The sequence below is a fragment of the Primulina eburnea genome, chromosome 18, assembly GCF_022965805.1.
Source record: "Primulina eburnea isolate SZY01 chromosome 18, ASM2296580v1, whole genome shotgun sequence".
Taxonomy (NCBI): Eukaryota; Viridiplantae; Streptophyta; class Magnoliopsida; order Lamiales; family Gesneriaceae; genus Primulina; species Primulina eburnea.
Window position 1 is genome coordinate 24,162,309 of NC_133118.1, and position 18,314 is coordinate 24,180,622.

At 35.6% G+C, this 18,314-nt stretch overlaps 1 protein-coding gene across 1 annotated transcript; it reads left to right on the forward strand.

Moving 5' to 3' along the window:
* Positions 1–8,611: 8,611 nt before the first annotated feature.
* LOC140819335 (probable protein S-acyltransferase 22) lies at positions 8,612–15,585 on the forward strand. The gene is made up of 9 exons (XM_073179375.1): positions 8,612–9,453; positions 9,623–9,736; positions 12,383–12,781; positions 13,235–13,303; positions 13,378–13,449; positions 13,873–14,001; positions 14,101–14,181; positions 14,269–14,445; positions 14,577–15,585. The coding sequence occupies exons 1-9, from the start codon at positions 9,412–9,414 to the stop codon at positions 15,333–15,335; spliced, it is 1,842 nt and encodes a 613-aa protein (XP_073035476.1). The 5' UTR covers positions 8,612–9,411; the 3' UTR covers positions 15,336–15,585.
* The last annotated feature ends 2,729 nt before the right edge of the window (positions 15,586–18,314 follow it).

Here is an 18,314-nt window from a genome sequence, read left to right on the forward strand (position 1 = left end):
AAATTAAAATAGTGCTAGAGATCACAGAAGAATCATGGTTTATACCTTCCTTGGTCATGGTGAAGATGCGACCCTGCACCTTCTCTTTACTCGATCCTCTCGACCAGTCCTTGGCGATATGGCCTGCAGTACCACATCGATAGCAAGTGTGAGTACCGAATCTGCACTCTCCCCTATGATGCTTACTGAACTTGGGACACAACGGCTTCTCAGGATCAAATGGAACGGCTGGTGCTTTCGAACTCGGTTCCATCTTGCCTTTCCCCTTAAAACTGTCATTGCCTCTTTGGCTCGAACCTTGACCTCTTTGAGCAATCCTGATGCCCCGCCTGTCTCTCTCTAGTAATGTCTTTCTCATCTTGCTCGGCTGACAAGGCTTTAGCCACAATTTCTTTATATGTCACCGCCTTAGACATATTGATGTCCCTCCTGATCTCTGCTCGAAGACCTCTAATGAAATGAAAACCCTTATCTTTGTCATTGGAGGCAATATATGGGGAAAACAGACAGCCCTCCTCGAACTTCAGAATGTACTCATCAACATTCATACCTCCCTGACAAAGCTCTAAAAATTCAGTCACCTTCCTAGCTCGAAGTGCATCCGAGAAATACTTGTCAAAGAAAAGATCAGTGAAATCTTGCCACTTCAATGCCGGAACATCAACACATACCTTGGTAGCATTCCACCAAATACGTGCAGCTTTGACTAACATGAATACTGCACAACCAACTCTGTCTTTGTCTTCATAATTGAGATGATCAAAAATCTCCTCAAGTGCTTTGATCCACTCTACAGCCACCAATGGATCAGTGCTTCCTGCAAACTCAGGCGGATCCATCCTCTTAAAAGCAATAAAGATCCCATCAGTTCCAACTGCTTGAACCTCTTGGTCTCTTCCTTGGCCTTTACCTTGACTTGAACCTTGCAAACGGAGCAACTGCTGGATCTGTTCACTGTGAACCTTGGCTTGCTCTTTCAGTAATTTGCCGAACTCGTTGACAAATCTCGATGAGGAGCTATACTCACCCTCTGAAGCTTTTCTCTTAGGAGGCATTTACTCCTACAATGTGCTCACATAATACATATCAACTGATAACAATAAATAGATGTAGAAGAAGACATACCCGGACTTTTGAAAGTATACGAAGTCATATGCATTGGTCCGAAGAACGTTGCTATGATACCACTAAATGTGACACCTCTGACTGATTTCATAAAATGACAGCGGAATTTTTCTAAAATTTATTTGAAAGGAGGAAGGGATTTAAAATTTTCTTGACATAAACATATTTATAATCAAAAGTATATATATGATCAATCAAGTGTTGCATAAAAATACAAAATATCAGTTTTGATCATGTCAAAAGCTAATAAAATATCCTTCTTCCTTCCATCTCTTGTATGTATATGACCCCGGCTCCAATCAACGTCCTGGCTCGTCACTCTTATCTGCATCACATGAAATAACTGAAATGAGTATAAAACTCAGCAAGTGGAACTCTTACATAACAATCTGTACATATCATACTCGTTAAACATAGCTTTGAAATCATTAAATATCATCTAACTCTTGAAACATGAATAACATAATATAACATAACAATAACGATGGTATTTCTTTTTTCTCTGTTGGATTGATATTTCAATAGTATATATGTCTCTGTACCTATATCCCATTGATATAAATCAATTACTCTGTTGGGATATAAACCTATGGTCGTTGATCAACTAATTGCATGCAATCTCTGACTATCTATTTATCAATCCAATAAATCATTTGAATTCTCTCTTTGGCATTAAATCAAACACTTTGAATACTCTATTCTCTTACATTCCTTTTTATACAATTGAGACATATAAAATCCTCTAATATACAACAAAGTGTAATAATACATAATATGAATCAAGTGGAAGGGAATACCGTAATAAAACCATTGAAATACCATACATATACATCATGTGAGCACAAGGAATGAATTCCACTTACTACCAATAGAAAGCTTGAATCTAAACTCTTGATAGAATTCCTATAACAATAAACCATGTATTGAACCATCAATATCTCAATAATCACAAACCCATACCATAAAACCCATAAAACCAACACAAACTAACATTCCATGATTTCCCCAACACCAAAATCCAAAGAATAACTAAACCATAAGCTTACCTTAGCTTCTTAAGCACAAAATGATCTCGTTCTCCCTTCAATAATCCAACTAAGATGCTTGAATCAAAGAAATGAAGAAGGAATAAGAACCCTAGCTCTCCCTTGAGCTGAATTTTCGAGAAGAGTGGAGAGAATGAGAGAAAAGTGAGCCAGCCCTTCTATTTAATCACTAAAAACTCCAAAACACGACTTTACTGTTCACGCACCACGAGTGCGCTAGTCCTTGTACCGCGGGTGCGCTACGCCTACTGCACCTCATCCAAAAATCGAAAACAGTCGACCGCGGGTGCACTAACTTTTATACCGCGGGTGCACTAGCCATATTGTCCCATCACCGTGGGTGCGGTAGCTTTTTCAGTGCGGGTGCACTGTCACCTGAAGCCAACAATAAACTTTGCAACTAAAAATCGAATCGCAACGTCGCTTCTCCTCATATTTCGGCAATGCTCTCAACATGAAAGTTGCACATCTATGTCTTATCTAACCACTCCAATTGGCCTCATACCAATTGCCTCAACATACAAATTATCATGAATTAAACCACAACGACGCTACAACATCACCACACATCATCTGTAGTCACAACACTATAAATCATAGATCACAACTCTTAACATCAAAACTATACTTAAACTTAACCAAGGAGTCTATAAACACAAGAAATCTTAAACTGTACCGTTCACCAAGCTTGGATATTACAATGAGTCAAAAGAAAGCATATTTCATGACAAACATTTGCACAAGTGATGCTATATGATAGACCAACTAATTCTTCATGAAAATACATATACATCATCATGTATATATATATATATATATATATATATATATATATATATATATATATATATATATATATATGTATGATGAGAAAAGAGATACATGATGTGCCTCAATGTTTATACGCTTGAAAACTCGAAGAGCTACGCACGGGACGTGAACCGGATAGGCGGGGGAGGAGCTTTTCTTGAAAAAATCTTGAAGAACTCTAGTTGATGCTGTATTTTCTTTCGAAAAGGCTGATGAATGAGAGGGAGGGGCGGCCACTTTGTGTATTTTAAATAATGTGTACTAGTGGACCCTAATTAAAAGTTAAGTGGATGAAAGGGTTTTGAGCCCATTAATCATTAAAATAAACCCATTAAGTTAAAAAACACTCCCGAAAAATATTTCGTTTAGGTACGTTTTTTGAAAATATTGCCTGCACCCTCAAGAAGTATTCTAAACCGTTAAATTTGTGTAACGGTTAAAAACATGCCCCGGCGAGTAAAATATCCAACCAATGCCCATTTTCAAAAATCACACTTAAAAACACCTCATATTAAATAATTACAATTAATTATTCAATAAAAATATTTTTCTTAATTATTCTCGGTCTTCGTTACTTGTTCGAGCACGAAATGCAACTTAAAACACTAATGTATGAAACTTAAAATAATCATGAAATAAATCATAACCATGCAATAATCATGCATGAAAATCATTAAACACACATTTTTAAATAAAATCCTAAATTGCATGCAGTCAGTTACTTAGTTAGAATTTACTAGACCTTACATAGTGTATTTATTTCTTTATGTTAATTTGATAATAGTTATATAAATTTACATTTACTATATATGTAGATATATATATAATTTTGCGTATCATTTCAAATACATTATTCATGAACTTGAATGTTTATTCAAATATAATTTAAAATATTATTATATTTTTATTAACATTACTATTTTAACAATATTTAATTTAACTATTATCAATAATTATTAATGTACTTAATATATATTATTTGTAACAATTTTAATACACAATAAGCACTCACGGTAGTACATCGAGTCCTTGAATAGATGTAGGTTATTGATAGCAATATATCGGATTTTAACATCGTCGTCAGACCAACATACGAGCGTAGATTCTTATATGGATGTAGTTACTCACAGCAGTATATCAGATCATCACATGACTTGGGCCACGATGATGACAATGGCGATAACGATGACAATGCCAATGATGATGGACACGAGGATGGTTATGGTTACGACCATGACAATTACGAAGATGACGAGACCGAGGCATCTTAGGATTTTATTATATTTTGTTGATAATATTTATTGCACATTTTAGTTTATATATCAGTCGGATTTGAATTTTTTTATACAATATCAGTTGGATTATATAATAAAAATGTCACTTTACTATGATTTCATTAAAAAAAATTCAAAATAAATAATTTAGTGACGGGTTTTTAAAAATCGTGGATAATTTTATAGACGGTTAAAGTCGCTAAACTTGCAACAATTTTGAAAATCCATCGTTAATGGTCAACGACGAGTGATATATGGACTATAATTCAAAACCGTCGCTAAAGAAATTAGCGATGGAGTTGCGCGCTGCGAAAAGCTATTTTTGTTGTAGTGCGACTATTTTAGCGATGGATTTGACCTTCACAAACCCGCTTTTTTTTTTGTGATTAATCACTGAGGAAAGTTTGAACTAAAAAATATATGAAAATGGAGAGAAATCAGAGTCACCTTGTATGAGATTATCCTAGAAAGTTCAAAGTTGTTAGATATCTTACTGTTCCGTGCAATAATTTTTCCCGTTGCGTAAATAAATCGAAACTTGATTCTTAAGCCGCCGTACAATTTAAAAAGTTTGAGTTACTTAATTACAACCACATATTGCTTTTAGTAAAACAGCAAACGCTCGACCCTACAATTAGTATCATAGTCAATATCACGAGTTCAATACTCATTGATTGCAAGTAATGCAAATATCGAGAGAAAGATTGTTGAGTGCAAAAAATTTTCTTGTTGGTAGACCAATCGAAACATGATGCTTGAGCTACTGTACGATTTAAAAGATTTGAGTTGCATAATTATCATCAGATATAATTTTTTTAATAAAGTATCAAACGCTCGGTCATACACTAACAAAAACAGTGGTCGAGCTATAATAGTTTTCAGATATCCCAAACTGATAAATCGTTAAACCGAGTTCTTGGATCATTTATAGTTGATGAGTAAAAATATGATTACATGGAAAATATGCTTATATGTCCCAAAAATAGATCAACCATTATTTAATGAGATGTCATACGCAAATTGAACATAATCATACAAATAATATAATTATCCCAAGTCACCAAGCACGATGTATGCAACAATAAGCAGCCAAAATGCACAGCTATTGAACGAACTGAAAAAACGTATAAAAAAAGAAAAGGCAAAGCCACCCTACCAAGCCACCACTCCCCCACATCCCTTTTTTCTATTCTGTCTTGTTCTCATCTATTTGTCATAGAGTAGGTTTCTTGTGAGACAATCTCACGAATCTTTATATATGAGACGGGTCAACCCTACCGATATTCACAATAAAAATAATACTCTTACGGTGTGTTTGGTTGAGTGGATTAAATAAGGATAGATTAATAGTCAAATATTTATCATTAAAATTTTAAGTTGTTTAATAATTATTTTGACCCGGTTTAAGATCCAGTTTTATGGATAACTATTTGATTAATAAAATTGGATCTTAAACCGGGTCAAAATTATTATTAAAACATCTTAAAATTTTAACGATAAATATTTGACTATTAATCTATCCTTATTTAATCCACTCAACCAAACACACCCTTAGCATAAAAAATAATATTTTTTCATAGATGACTCAAATAAGAGACCGTCTCACAAAATACGAATTCTGATACCGTCTCACACAAGTTTTTGCCATTAATTTTATATTTGATTTAAGCAAACATTTAACAGATTAGATTTCAAAGGAGTGTATTTTAAATGACTCAATGTACTAAGAATTTGAAACTTATTGTTACAAGTGAAAACGTGACAAAAAGGAACTGAAAGTTAAAAAATTTCAAAATTACGAGTTTAAAAATCATGCAAATTTAATTTGTATATTTGGACGAAGGATTTGAAAATCAAATTTAAGAGAATCTTCACATTCAAACACACCCTCGAATTTAATAATATTTTGGCAAAAAACTTGTATGAGACAGGTCTCACGGGTCGTATTTTGTGAGACGAGTCTCTTATTTAGGTCATTCATGAAAAAATATTACTTTTTATTATGAATATCGGTAGGGTTGACCCGTCTCACAGATGATATACTCATATTTTAATTTTAGTGACAAACCCACATTTTGCTTTTTGGTAAAATCGTAATAATAATGTTCAACAAGTCTGTAACTTTTGCAGTTGAATCTCATTACATGCTGAGGGTTATGCGAAAGCACGATCCAATGATTTTTCAACAAAATAATAGAAAAAATAAAATAATTTTTTTGGTGATATAAGATATAACATATTTTGGGTTCACGATGGTATTTTTTGTTGTATAAATATGATGCCCACTGAAGAGGTGAGCTTGCTGCCGATCAAATCACGAGAAAGAATGTTAGAAGGGGGTCGAAGGTGATCTCCGGCGTATTTTTTTCGATTCTCAAATTAAATTCTGGCTATCAAAGTATATAATGAAAATAAGAGTTAATGCCCTCCATAAAATGAAATCAAACCCGGTATTTATAGAGAAAATGAGTTACCAAGAGTGAAAAAATTGCTTGTTTTAGCAAATCCTAGGGACTCACGCCCTAGGTTGGGAGCTGTGTCCTCCCAAATTGAGATAATCAAATCATCTTATGAGATCTTGTTGTACGGGATATAAACATTCATTTTACCCTTCGTAGAAGATCAACTGTACAGCTGTCCTGAGGAACATTACTGATGTCTATCGGAAACCATTTTTTTTATGTGTTTAATGTAGATATTCAAATGATCGTTTTCACATACATTCAAATAGTACATTTACCTTTACGGAGTAGAGATCACATCAAACCTCACTCCAAAATTGGCACATGATCACTTTTCGTTGAGATCTTCTCAATCACTAAGTTAGGAGGTCGGCTAGCTAGGAGATAGGATCTCGAGTAAGTCAAGCATATAGGAGCTCAACAGGTTAGGAGGTTCCCTAGCTTGGAGATCTTCATGTTGGGAACTCTTTACAAATGATTTGCTCCGAGATAGGTATTCCTCTATAAATTGGTATGACTATAGGGGTTACCAAAGGCTTCGAATCATGAAATAGTCGGTTTTAATAGCTATAATGAAACTGTTAGTTTTGCTGAAATTTAGGTTCTTACACATTTTTTTTCGTGTTTTTGGATTTTAGTATTACATGACTTTGTTTTTTAAGATTATCATATTTTTTTATGACGATGAAACTCACAAGCACGGGTAAACCCCAAGCTGACGCGGTTGTAGGTTAGCTAAATAAATCACACTAGACGAATTTTGTACAACTTACTCATCGGAAAAAGTGTTGGTTGGAAGAATCAAATTCTTGACTACTGACCAATCACTTATTTACCACACCGAACTCGAACACTCATAACTAACTCGTAGGAGCATATCATTGTGTTTTGAATGAGTGGATTATTTCAACTTTCATATTATCTAAATAAAACCAAGCAAACAGCTCCTGTAAGTAAGCCAAAATATGACCCAAAAAAAAATATTGGGATTAAAAACTGTTTAGGGCATCTCCAACCGTCCTCTATAATGGAGGAATCCTCCATTATGGAGGATGAAATCCTCTCCAACCGTGTTTTATTTGTTTCCATTTTAGAGTATGCAACAGTGATTCTCTATTTATAGAGTATCACTGTTCATGTGGAGGATTGAAGAGGATTGAGAAATAATTACAAAAAAGATAATATATAAATTGCAATATAGTCCTTTTGAATTTTTTTTAAGAAAGTGTCAATGTTCATCGATCGACTAATGGCTTGAAGAAGAAAGGATCGACCGACACACAAGCTTGATCGACTCACGCACTAACACTTGAGTTGACCAAAGAAGATTTAGTGGTGCTTTGGTCGACCAACCATAGCACCATGCTTTAGTTGTGCTTTGGTCAACCAAAGCACAAGCATTGCTTTGGTTGTGCTTTGGTCGATCAAGTCATACCATATCATGAAATTAATTAATTATATGTGTATTCGAAAATGAAATAAATTAAAAAAAAAGTATTTGGTAATATTTAGAGGATATGAGTTGAAAATGAAATAAATTAAAGAAATAGAGTATATGACAATATTTAGATGATATGGGTTGAAAATGAAATAAATAGAGTATTTGGTAATATTTAGAGGATATGAGTTGGAGAATGTTTTTGAAAATAAAGATCATGGATCTCTATTTTGGAGGATAGATGGTGAAAAATAGAGGATATGGACTGTAGATGGCCTTATAGAATTTGATTATCAATTATATTTTGAAACATGATTCAATGTTCAAAATTTTTGTTTGCAAAACAACTTTTTAGTAAACTATAATATCAACTTGTGTCCGTAACAAAATAATTGACTCTTCTTTGCTGCATTCCCAGTAAAAAAAATGGACAAAGAAAGCGAGTGGGAGAGAGAGAGTGGCCAAATAGGAGTAAAGGAAAGCCATTAATGAGGTTGTTAGAGTTTAAATCACTCCTCCCATGAAAATAAATGATAAATAAATATTTAAAAAAGGATGTAGAATGTACAACTGGCTGTGCGGCGGGTGCATCCCTGACCTGTGACAGACGATATATTGAAATTTTCTGGCCAAGGAAAGGAAAAAGACAATGCAAGAAACAAGGGAAAAAAGTGAGCTGGTAATGTTGTTGCTGAGGTAAGTAAATTGTAGGCTTGGAAAGCACAAATTGCCAGTCTCCATTTCTCTCTCTTCTTTCTGTCTCCTCGGCTACACAGATCTTTGTTTTTCTCTGCTTTGCTTGGTGGAAGGAAAAGGCTAGTCAAGAAACAGGAAAAGAAAGAAAAAAGGAAGAAGAAGAAAAACCCATGTGTGTAATGATCATTTCAACCCCGAAGATGAATTTTCACTGTTCACCATCAATGGTAGCCTTGAATTGGTTGGTGGGCTATGATTGAGGTGAACAGAGCTCTCAGCACATCTATTAGGCTTCGTTTCCGGACCCCACTCTGGGAATGTGTTTTCGTGAGATCTGAGCTTTTCTGGAGGCAAGTTTTTGTGGATTTTCTTTCATATTGTTGCCTTTTTCTGGTGGAAGGTCCATGAGAATGTACCTGCAAGAAGTTTTGGGTTGTGCACAGTAAAACTTGTGTTTTTAAACTAGAAAGGCAGTGGTTAAAAACAACTCAGCCCATTTTTTCCTCCTTGCCCGCATTTTCTTGAAAACAATTTCTTGGTTACAAAGTCCAATCATCACAATGAGGAAGCATGGATGGCAGCTTCCCTACCATCCTCTCCAGGTATTATTTTCTTCGTTTTTCACGCCCACACACACACACAATTATTCACTTTCTAATGTGTATCGCCAGTGGATGCATTTATTTACATTTTCTTGATTTGGTTTCGGATTTCTTTGAGATGTTAAACTGATTTGAACTCGGATATGTGTGTGTGTGTGTGTGTGTGCAGGTGGTAGCTGTTGCTGTTTTTATTGCTTTGGGATTTGCTTTCTATGTTTTCTTTGCCCCGTTTCTGGGAAAGCAGTTGTTCCAATACATAGCAATGGGAATTTACACTCCTCTTGTAAGCACATTGCTTCCTTCTTTTGAGATTATTTCTTCTCCTTTCTGGCATTGAAGTTTACCATTTTACTGGCCTAATGGGAAACGTAGATCTGTCATTTCCAATTCTTGCTTCTTTCTGGTTATACCGTGAAATTAACATTTTTCCGGGATGAGTCTTTAGTTGAACTTCACACTCCTCTTTACTCTGCCTTTTCATTTTTCAAATTTTTTATTCTATTGTTGAAGGATTTTTAAGTTGTAGATAAGCATTAAAGTTACTGAGGCCCGTCACTGATGTAAAGGACTCTAAGATGCTTGTTCTTTGGAGATTTGTCACATGTACAGGGCATTTAAGGAGCCACAAGTTCCTCCATCAAAGATTTCACTAAAGTAATTTAAAGATTGTGGTTTGTCTACATTATTATTTGTCTTTGGGAATTATAGAATATTGACTTTTTTGACTATCTTTTTATTTTGTAACTTTACTTTTTCATGCACTGGTCCCGGTTGCATCTTTGCTGAGAAGTAAATGGATTTATTTATGAAAATAAAGGAGTCCTAAGATTTACAGCAATTCTGTCCGAATGTTTAAAACTTTTTTATGTTGAAATTGCCAAACATGATTGATTAAATTAAAATATATGGTTTCTTGGTTGGCTGCAAGCTGTATTCATGAAGTTCATTGGCTGGTTAGGTGTAGTGATGGGTTTTTTATAAATAATTTAAAAATATAAATTTATTTCAAAATTAATTTTTTTTAAAAAAAATTTCACATATACTTTAATCCGTGCTTACGAAGCACGGACGTTGCTCAGTGGCCGTGCTTCGTAAGCACGGACCATGCTCCACGTTTGTAAGTGCGGGCACTCCAACTTGGAGGCGTCCGTGCTTAGAAGCATGGACGCCGTGCTTACGAAGCACAAACGCTGCATCGTCCGTGCTTCATAAGCACGGATGCTCGACGTGTACGCTCCACTTGTGCTAGAGTCCGTGCTTACAAAGCACAGACTCTGTAAATTATCCGGTACTTTATTTTATCTTTTTTCGCTTCTTTTCTATCCGTTCATTTCCTGAATCTTTCACGTGAATTCTGAATTTCTGAATGTTCACGTGAAGTTCCATAATTGAAATCTAAATATTCTTCATCATTTTTCGTCTATATAATTGTTGTGAACTTCGACGACTGACTTATCATTTGTCCGGATCTGGCCACTAATGATCAAACAAGCTGACATATCGGGTTCAAAATCACTTCTTCTTCTTCAGACTCGCTATATGACATATCGGGTTCAGAATCACTCCTCCAAATATCATCATTAGTGGCCAGATCCAGACAATGAACACTCGTATCTAATGTTGGATTCGGCCAATATGGAGTAGGATTTTGTTCCGACGAGACATTGATATATTGATCCTGCTATTATTTCATCAATTTATCGTAACAGAAAATCAACTCGTTACTTCATCGAAATTTATATCACCAAGTCCTTCAGTAACCTGTGGAACATAAGATTCTACATCCTGGAAACCACCATATGTAGAAGTACTGGGTTGGTTATTGAACACTGAATCGGATGCATATGGAACGTAGGATTCAGGATCATCAAATTCAACATGATGCTCAATTGAATTTGCTTCCATGTATAAATGCAAGATATGCATATTGTCACATTGCATTATAAACTGTAAAGCATCATCATCAAGGAGATTGACTTGAATTTCATGTCAAGATGATCTCTCCATGAATGAATATTTTGTTGACAACTTCAGAGAAAAATTCGTTGGATCGATTCCTAACATTTTATGTACAACTTCAACCAACTCCAACAAATTAATAGATCGTAATACTCATATCGGTCTAACAAATGGAATGCTATATTCAACCGATCCATTATCGATAACTACATGACCACGAAAATATAGGAGTACATCGATGTTAGACATTTTGCAGATAAAATTTTTGTAGATTCAAAGAGGAAATTGATAACTCGTTCGTCGGAGTTCACAACAATTATATAGACGAAAAATGCTGAAGAATATTTAGATTTCAAATATTGAACTTCACATGAACATTCAGAATTGACGTGAAAGATTTAGGAAATGAGCGAGTAGAAAAGAAGCAAAAAAAGAAAAATTAAAGTACGGGATAATATACAGAGTTCGTGCTTTTTAAGCACGGACTCTCGCACACGTCGAGCGTCCGTGCTTCGTAAGCATGGATTAAAGTATATGTGAATTTTTTTTTAAATAAATTTTATTTTTAAATTATTTATAAAAAAACCCGTGCAGTGACATGTCAAACTTTGGTATGCGTGACAATTTCTTACACAGTCTGTGGTATTGGCAACATTTTCCACATCTTTTGAAACTGATAGCTGAGACTGCTGGTCCTGGTGCATTGAAAATTTAGCAACTATTCTCTTTGTATGGAGCCATTACGATCTCATGATGTACGCTCATAATTAACTTCTTGTAGATCGCTAATATTAAAGTTAGTTAACATGAAAGAAGAATTCATGAAGTGTAATAAATTTAACTAGTGATTGGTTTTTTTTTGAGTCGTTCAGAATATGTTTTTGGACATGGTTGTGGCCTGTGGGTTTAAGATATGAATATGCACTTCTATATTCTTATATTCTTACGCTTTTGTGTTGCCATTTCACAGATTATATTTGTGTTTGGCCTCTACGTATGGTGCACAGCTGCTGATCCTGCGGATTCAGGAGTCTTTAAATCGAAGAAATACCTTAAAATTCCCGACAACAAAAAACAACCCAAATTAAATGCGCCTATTCTCGGTGGAAGGTCAAATTCTTCGATTCAAGATGCCAATACTACTATAACTCGAGAGGATACGAATGAGGGGAGGAAAAATGACGTTCATTCAGCAGCAGAATGTGATGCTGAACCTGAAAAGAAGAATCCCTCACTTCGTCATAAACCATTCTTCACTGCTCTGCTTGCCTTATTGCCGTGTCCTTCCGTTTGTGATTCTCATGAAGAATTTTCTGAGCAACAAATGAGTGAAGATGGGATGTTCTACTGTAGTTTGTGTGAAGTAGAGGTGTGTAGTAATTGCTTCCTGCATCAAGATTTGAGATGCTCATCCCCACAAATATTTAAGACCTTGTGCTACATGTTGATGTACTTTGACTCGATATTTCTCATTTTCTAAAAATCTGCCTAGGCGCCGGCCAACCACATTGAAAAGTGCTAGTCGGCCAGACTAGGCAGCTAGACGGACTTAGGCGGCGAAAATTATTATTATTTTTTGGGCTTTTTTGGTTTATTTTCTAAAAAAAATTTCCGATTTTTAAAAAATAGAAAGTAATTTTTTCATAGGCCCTAAACCAAAGTCCAACAAGAAATGCTATTTGTTTGACACCAAAATTCATCCTATTACATTGATACCGTGGAATCTGCCTAGCTACACCTGGTCCTCTCTAACGCTAGCGAAGTTTTGAACCTTGATATTTCTTAGGTTCAAGTGGTTCAATTGACAAGTACCATTTTACAGGTTTATAAGTACAGTAAACATTGCAGAGTTTGTGACAAATGCGTTGATCGTTTTGATCACCACTGCAGGGTACGGCACACCATTTCTCTTGCCGATTAGAGTTTTTGAAACAAGAGCTTCTTTTACTTTTCTTGTTTTTGCAGTGGCTAAACAATTGCATAGGCAAAAGAAACTACCGAAAGTTTTTTACACTCATGTGTTCTGCCCTGCTCCTGGTATGCTCAAAACACCCATTGTTCACAAGTCTAAGTATTTTGTATTATATGACTTTCCGCTTGATCCTGTTTTTCTTAGGAATCGAGCCACCTTCTGCATTATTTTGTTTACAATGTTTTAGCCCATTTTTTGTAAGCTACACCAAAATATAAATCATTTTCCCATGCACATCAAGCTTCATGTTCCTCTTTTTCTTCTATTTATTGTCCCTTTAATTTAGCTTGCTTGACCCCACATCACGATTTCCTCCTTGAACTGAGAATTTTCATGATATGTCCCTACTCGGGGTGACCACTTATCTCGTCGAACTTTAGCTAAATCCTTGAAGTTACCTCTAAAATGTGATTGTATTTTCAGGCAGGCAGAAAGTTTCTAATTCAGTTAATATTGATATTTATTCTTGATTGGACTTGAGATTGCAGTTTATACTTCAATGGTCAACTGGGATCCTTGTGTTGATCTGTTGTTTTCTTGAGAGGAAAAGATTCTCAAAGGACATTAGCTCCAAGTTAGGAAGCAGTTTCACCATGGTTCCTTTTGTTATTGTTCTGGTGGGTATTTTTGGTACTTCATTTTAGCAGTTCAGTATACATTTGGCTTACATTTGCTGTATTCCGAATGATAAATGAAATTTGGTTTCCATAATATAGTCAGTATGTACCATATTGGCCATGATTGCGACCCTGCCACTTGCTCAGCTCTTCTTCTTTCATATTCTTCTGATAAAGAAGGTTCGACTTCATTTTCCTTTCTACGTAGTGTCGTTTTTTTGCTGATAATCGTGACAGAGTTGACAATTGTCCGTGTTGGATTGACAGGGAATTAGCACATATGATTATATTATAGCTCTCAGGGAGCAAGAACAAGCAGGAGGGCAGCAGAGTCCTCAGATGTCTCCTGTTAGTTCTATTACTGGATTAAGCAGTGCCAGCTCATTCAACACTTTCCATCGAGCTGCGTGGTGCACTCCTCCGCCTCTTTTCCTTGAAGATCAGGTTAAACTTTTCCGAAGTCATCTTATCTTTTGAGTAACTTTATAATTTTCAACTTGCCATTTCATCATCGTTGCGAAATACTGACATGAGGCTTATTTATTGATATCGTGACTTTTATGGTCATTCTGCAGTTTGATGTAGTCCCTCCTGAGACTGGATCTGTCAGTTCGCTAGGCAAAAAGATGGTCGTGGAGGAGCCATCAAAGAAAAAGAATCATGCTGCTGTAAAGATAAGTCCATGGGCGTTGGCACGTTTGAATGCCGAGGACGTGTCCAAGGCTGCTGCTGAGGCGAGAAAAAAGTCGAAGATTTTACGGCCTGTGGCTAGACAAGAAGCACCTTATTCTCTTGAGACAGACAGTAGTTTTGGAAGTAGTGGACGTCGCATGGCCCCAAATCCTGATAATAGTAAAAAGAAAGGTAGCAAGCGAATTCGTCTTCCTTCTGAGATACCCAATATTTCGAGTGTAGATGCCAAAAGCAACAGAGACAATCATATGATAATCTCTGAGACATCAACAAGCTTGATGCCTGTACAACTTGAAGCTAGAAGTGCTTTCAGGCCAGGACGAGCCATGCCAAGCTCAACTGGTAATGTAGCTTCATCTCCTGACAGTAGCTTAGGTTCTCCTGATGTCCATCCTTTTCGAGGCTCCTCACTGGGAGTCGAAGAAGCTAGGCTATCGGCTGCTGCCATGGCTAATCAGAACGAAATCCCATTATCAAGATCGACTAGTGGTGGATACGACGCGTCTGGTGGGGAAGACAGCGACCAAGTACCTACGAGAATTCTGCACAGACCCAGCAACTGGAATAGCCTTCTGTTTGGCACCGAACAAGATAGAACCGCCAAGAAATTCATGCCACCATCTTCATCCACAATGTCATAAAATAGAAATGTTTGAAGACAGTAAAGCCTGAGAGTAAGCCTCATGTGTCCATGTTACAGAATGTAGATTCTTGTGATTTTTTCTTCATCTGCTGGCGTTCAAAATTCTAATGAACTTTTGGTACTTGGATATCGGTTTTTATATGGTCGCCTGCCTATGACAAGAACGATATGTTCAGCTGCGACATTCTATCGATATCTTTGTGCTCTTTAAAGAGCTCGGATTCATGGAGAACTTGGTGCTTTATACATGTTATAAAGATTACCAAGGCATTTCTTTGAAACATGATATCCAAGCAGAAAAGTTCGAAATTCAAATAATATAGTAGCATAACTGAACCATTAGCTCAGTAGTGCTTCGAAAATAAAAATTTATTGTTTATAGAAATATAAGAATTTTGTTACGTCTAACAATAATAAACTTAAAAAATCTAACTGGCAAATATAAATTTTTTTTTGGTAAATTGCCTACATTCAGCTTGTGAAATATTTAAACAGCCTATAATTCTTTGTGAAATATAAATAAGCATTAGCCCCTATGTTTTTTTTTAAAAAGCTTAAATAAACAAATTTAATAATTTTAGATGCATGTGCTTTTCATATTTATGACAATAATAAATTTTGAAAAGTAAAACTATAAAATAATGAAAAAAATAAAATTAAAATATCACAACTTGACTTAAAAAAGAAAAAGAAAAAGAAAAAAATAATGTGATTTATATTTATTTTTATAGATTATATTTTTGAATTATATGTAGAAAATATCATAAAAAAATATATTATACATAAGGGGCTAGAATCATATTAATATCTTTATAGAGTGTCTATGAGCATTTTATTGGATTAATTAAGTTTGGGTGATTTAACAAAATGCTATCAATTTAAGTTAACATTTAAAATAGTAGCCACTAGCCAGACTGAATTCATAAAGAAAAACTGATTATTCATGAATAAATATTTTCCCAAGCCAAATCTAATCCTCACAAGTAATTGAGTATCAAAAGGAAATTGATTTACTAAGGTAACAGATTCACAAGGGCTACTGGATCAGGCAATTCAATAGATAGACTCTGAAGATTGTCCAGAACATTGTCTTTAATAATCATAGCCTAACTGGCGAGGTCAAAATGAATATTCATCGTACAATAACTTTTCAATCCGTTAGAGTGTCAGATTTCATGCTGTAATGCCCGAGATTTTGATTTTATTAATCTAAGATTATTGAGTTTGAACTGATGTGATTATAACTGGGCCATTCCGAGGCTAGATTGGCAAAGCATATGAATTGTATAAGTTTTGGGACAGAACTATTGGCGCCCGAGCGGTAGAAAGTGACCGCCCGAGCGCCAATGTTCGATAAGGTATGTTGTGGGCAGAAGATGTGGCGCCCGGGCGGTAGTTTTTGACCGCCCGAGCGCCAATGATTAAGGGTGAGGACAGAACCTCCCGCGCCCGGGCGGTTAGTTTTAACCGCCCGAGCGCCGAGCAAGCGCCCGGGCAGAAATTCTTGACCGCCCGAGCGCCGCCTGAAAGTGGTGGAAAATGATGACACGTATCATTACATGCAGTTGATATATATATATATATATATATATATATATATGTAAATCCTTCAGAATATAGTTATAAGAAGGAAGGAAACCGAGAAAATCCTCCAGAAATCCTTACGTCTTTACACTTCGATCCGTCCGTCTGATTTTGAATCTGACTTAAGTACTGGGTTCCGATCGACGTAGGCTACAACTGGACGTAAGTTTTGTTACGTTTTGTCATGTCTTGAAATTATGATGTTGTCAGAATCGAATATGATTCATATATGATGTTCTTGACATGTTAGACATCATAGAATCGAAGTCAGATTTAGAAACATATATCATATGGAATTGTTATGATTTTCAGAATGGAATTGATGTCAGATTTGTACGGTGGTTGATTATAAGTTATTGGAATTAGTATATACTGGTGTGGTATCATCGGTATCGCAGGATTGTACTGTTGTACCGTCAGAATTTGATAAGACATAGATGTCTTGATTTGAATAGAATATTGATACAGTATATTGATATTGTCATTGCCAGATTGAGTATTGACAGACTTTGAGTTCGAGACTTCGATTGTATCAGAGCGACAGAACGAAAGATATAAATAAATGTTGATTCGGGATTGTACAACTCGAGTGAGGTTTGACTTGAGTTTCCCAAAATCACATACTTTATTTCATTGCATTGATATTTGCAAATTATCAGATTGATATGTTTAGCCTATTGAATTATAGTAGAGCAAGATTTCGAGTCTAGGGCAGATCAGCCTAGCTAGGGCAGAACCGCCAAGTCTTGGGCAGAACCGCTAAGACCCTAGACTTGTGGTATATCGATGAGCTTAGAAGTAGATCGACTTCTATTGTAATTATTCGATATAGAATGCCTAAGTCTAAATTAGATCGGGATCCCTAGATTAGAAATGAGATGAGATAACTAGTCATTGATTTAAATAGAGATTTGTATTGATTCATGTAGTCAGATTGGATACATGTTTAATATTTGTTTGTGCTTTTATATATGCTTTATATGATTGCATTGATACATTGTTTATACTGGGATTTTATTCTCACCAGAGTTATCCGGCTGTTGTCGTGTTTGTATGTGTGCATGGCAACAGGTGGGACATGTTCAAGGTCACAGAGGTGAAGAAAGATCGAGATTAGAGTGGAAACTACGGACTTGGACTAGAGATAGGGTTCAAACACTTGCTATATAGTTGTTAAACCTTAATTGAGGTTGATTGTATATAGTGCAAGACTTGTACTTTCAATAATGACATGTATATTAAGATGTATGCCTTTACGTTCCGCCTTTGATAATGTACTTTAAAAAAAAATTAGACCCTGTTTATTATAATTGATTAAACTAGTCCCAATGACGATTAAGAAGATGATTAGCGTCCGGGTCCCCACAACAGGTGGTATCAGAGCGATAGATTC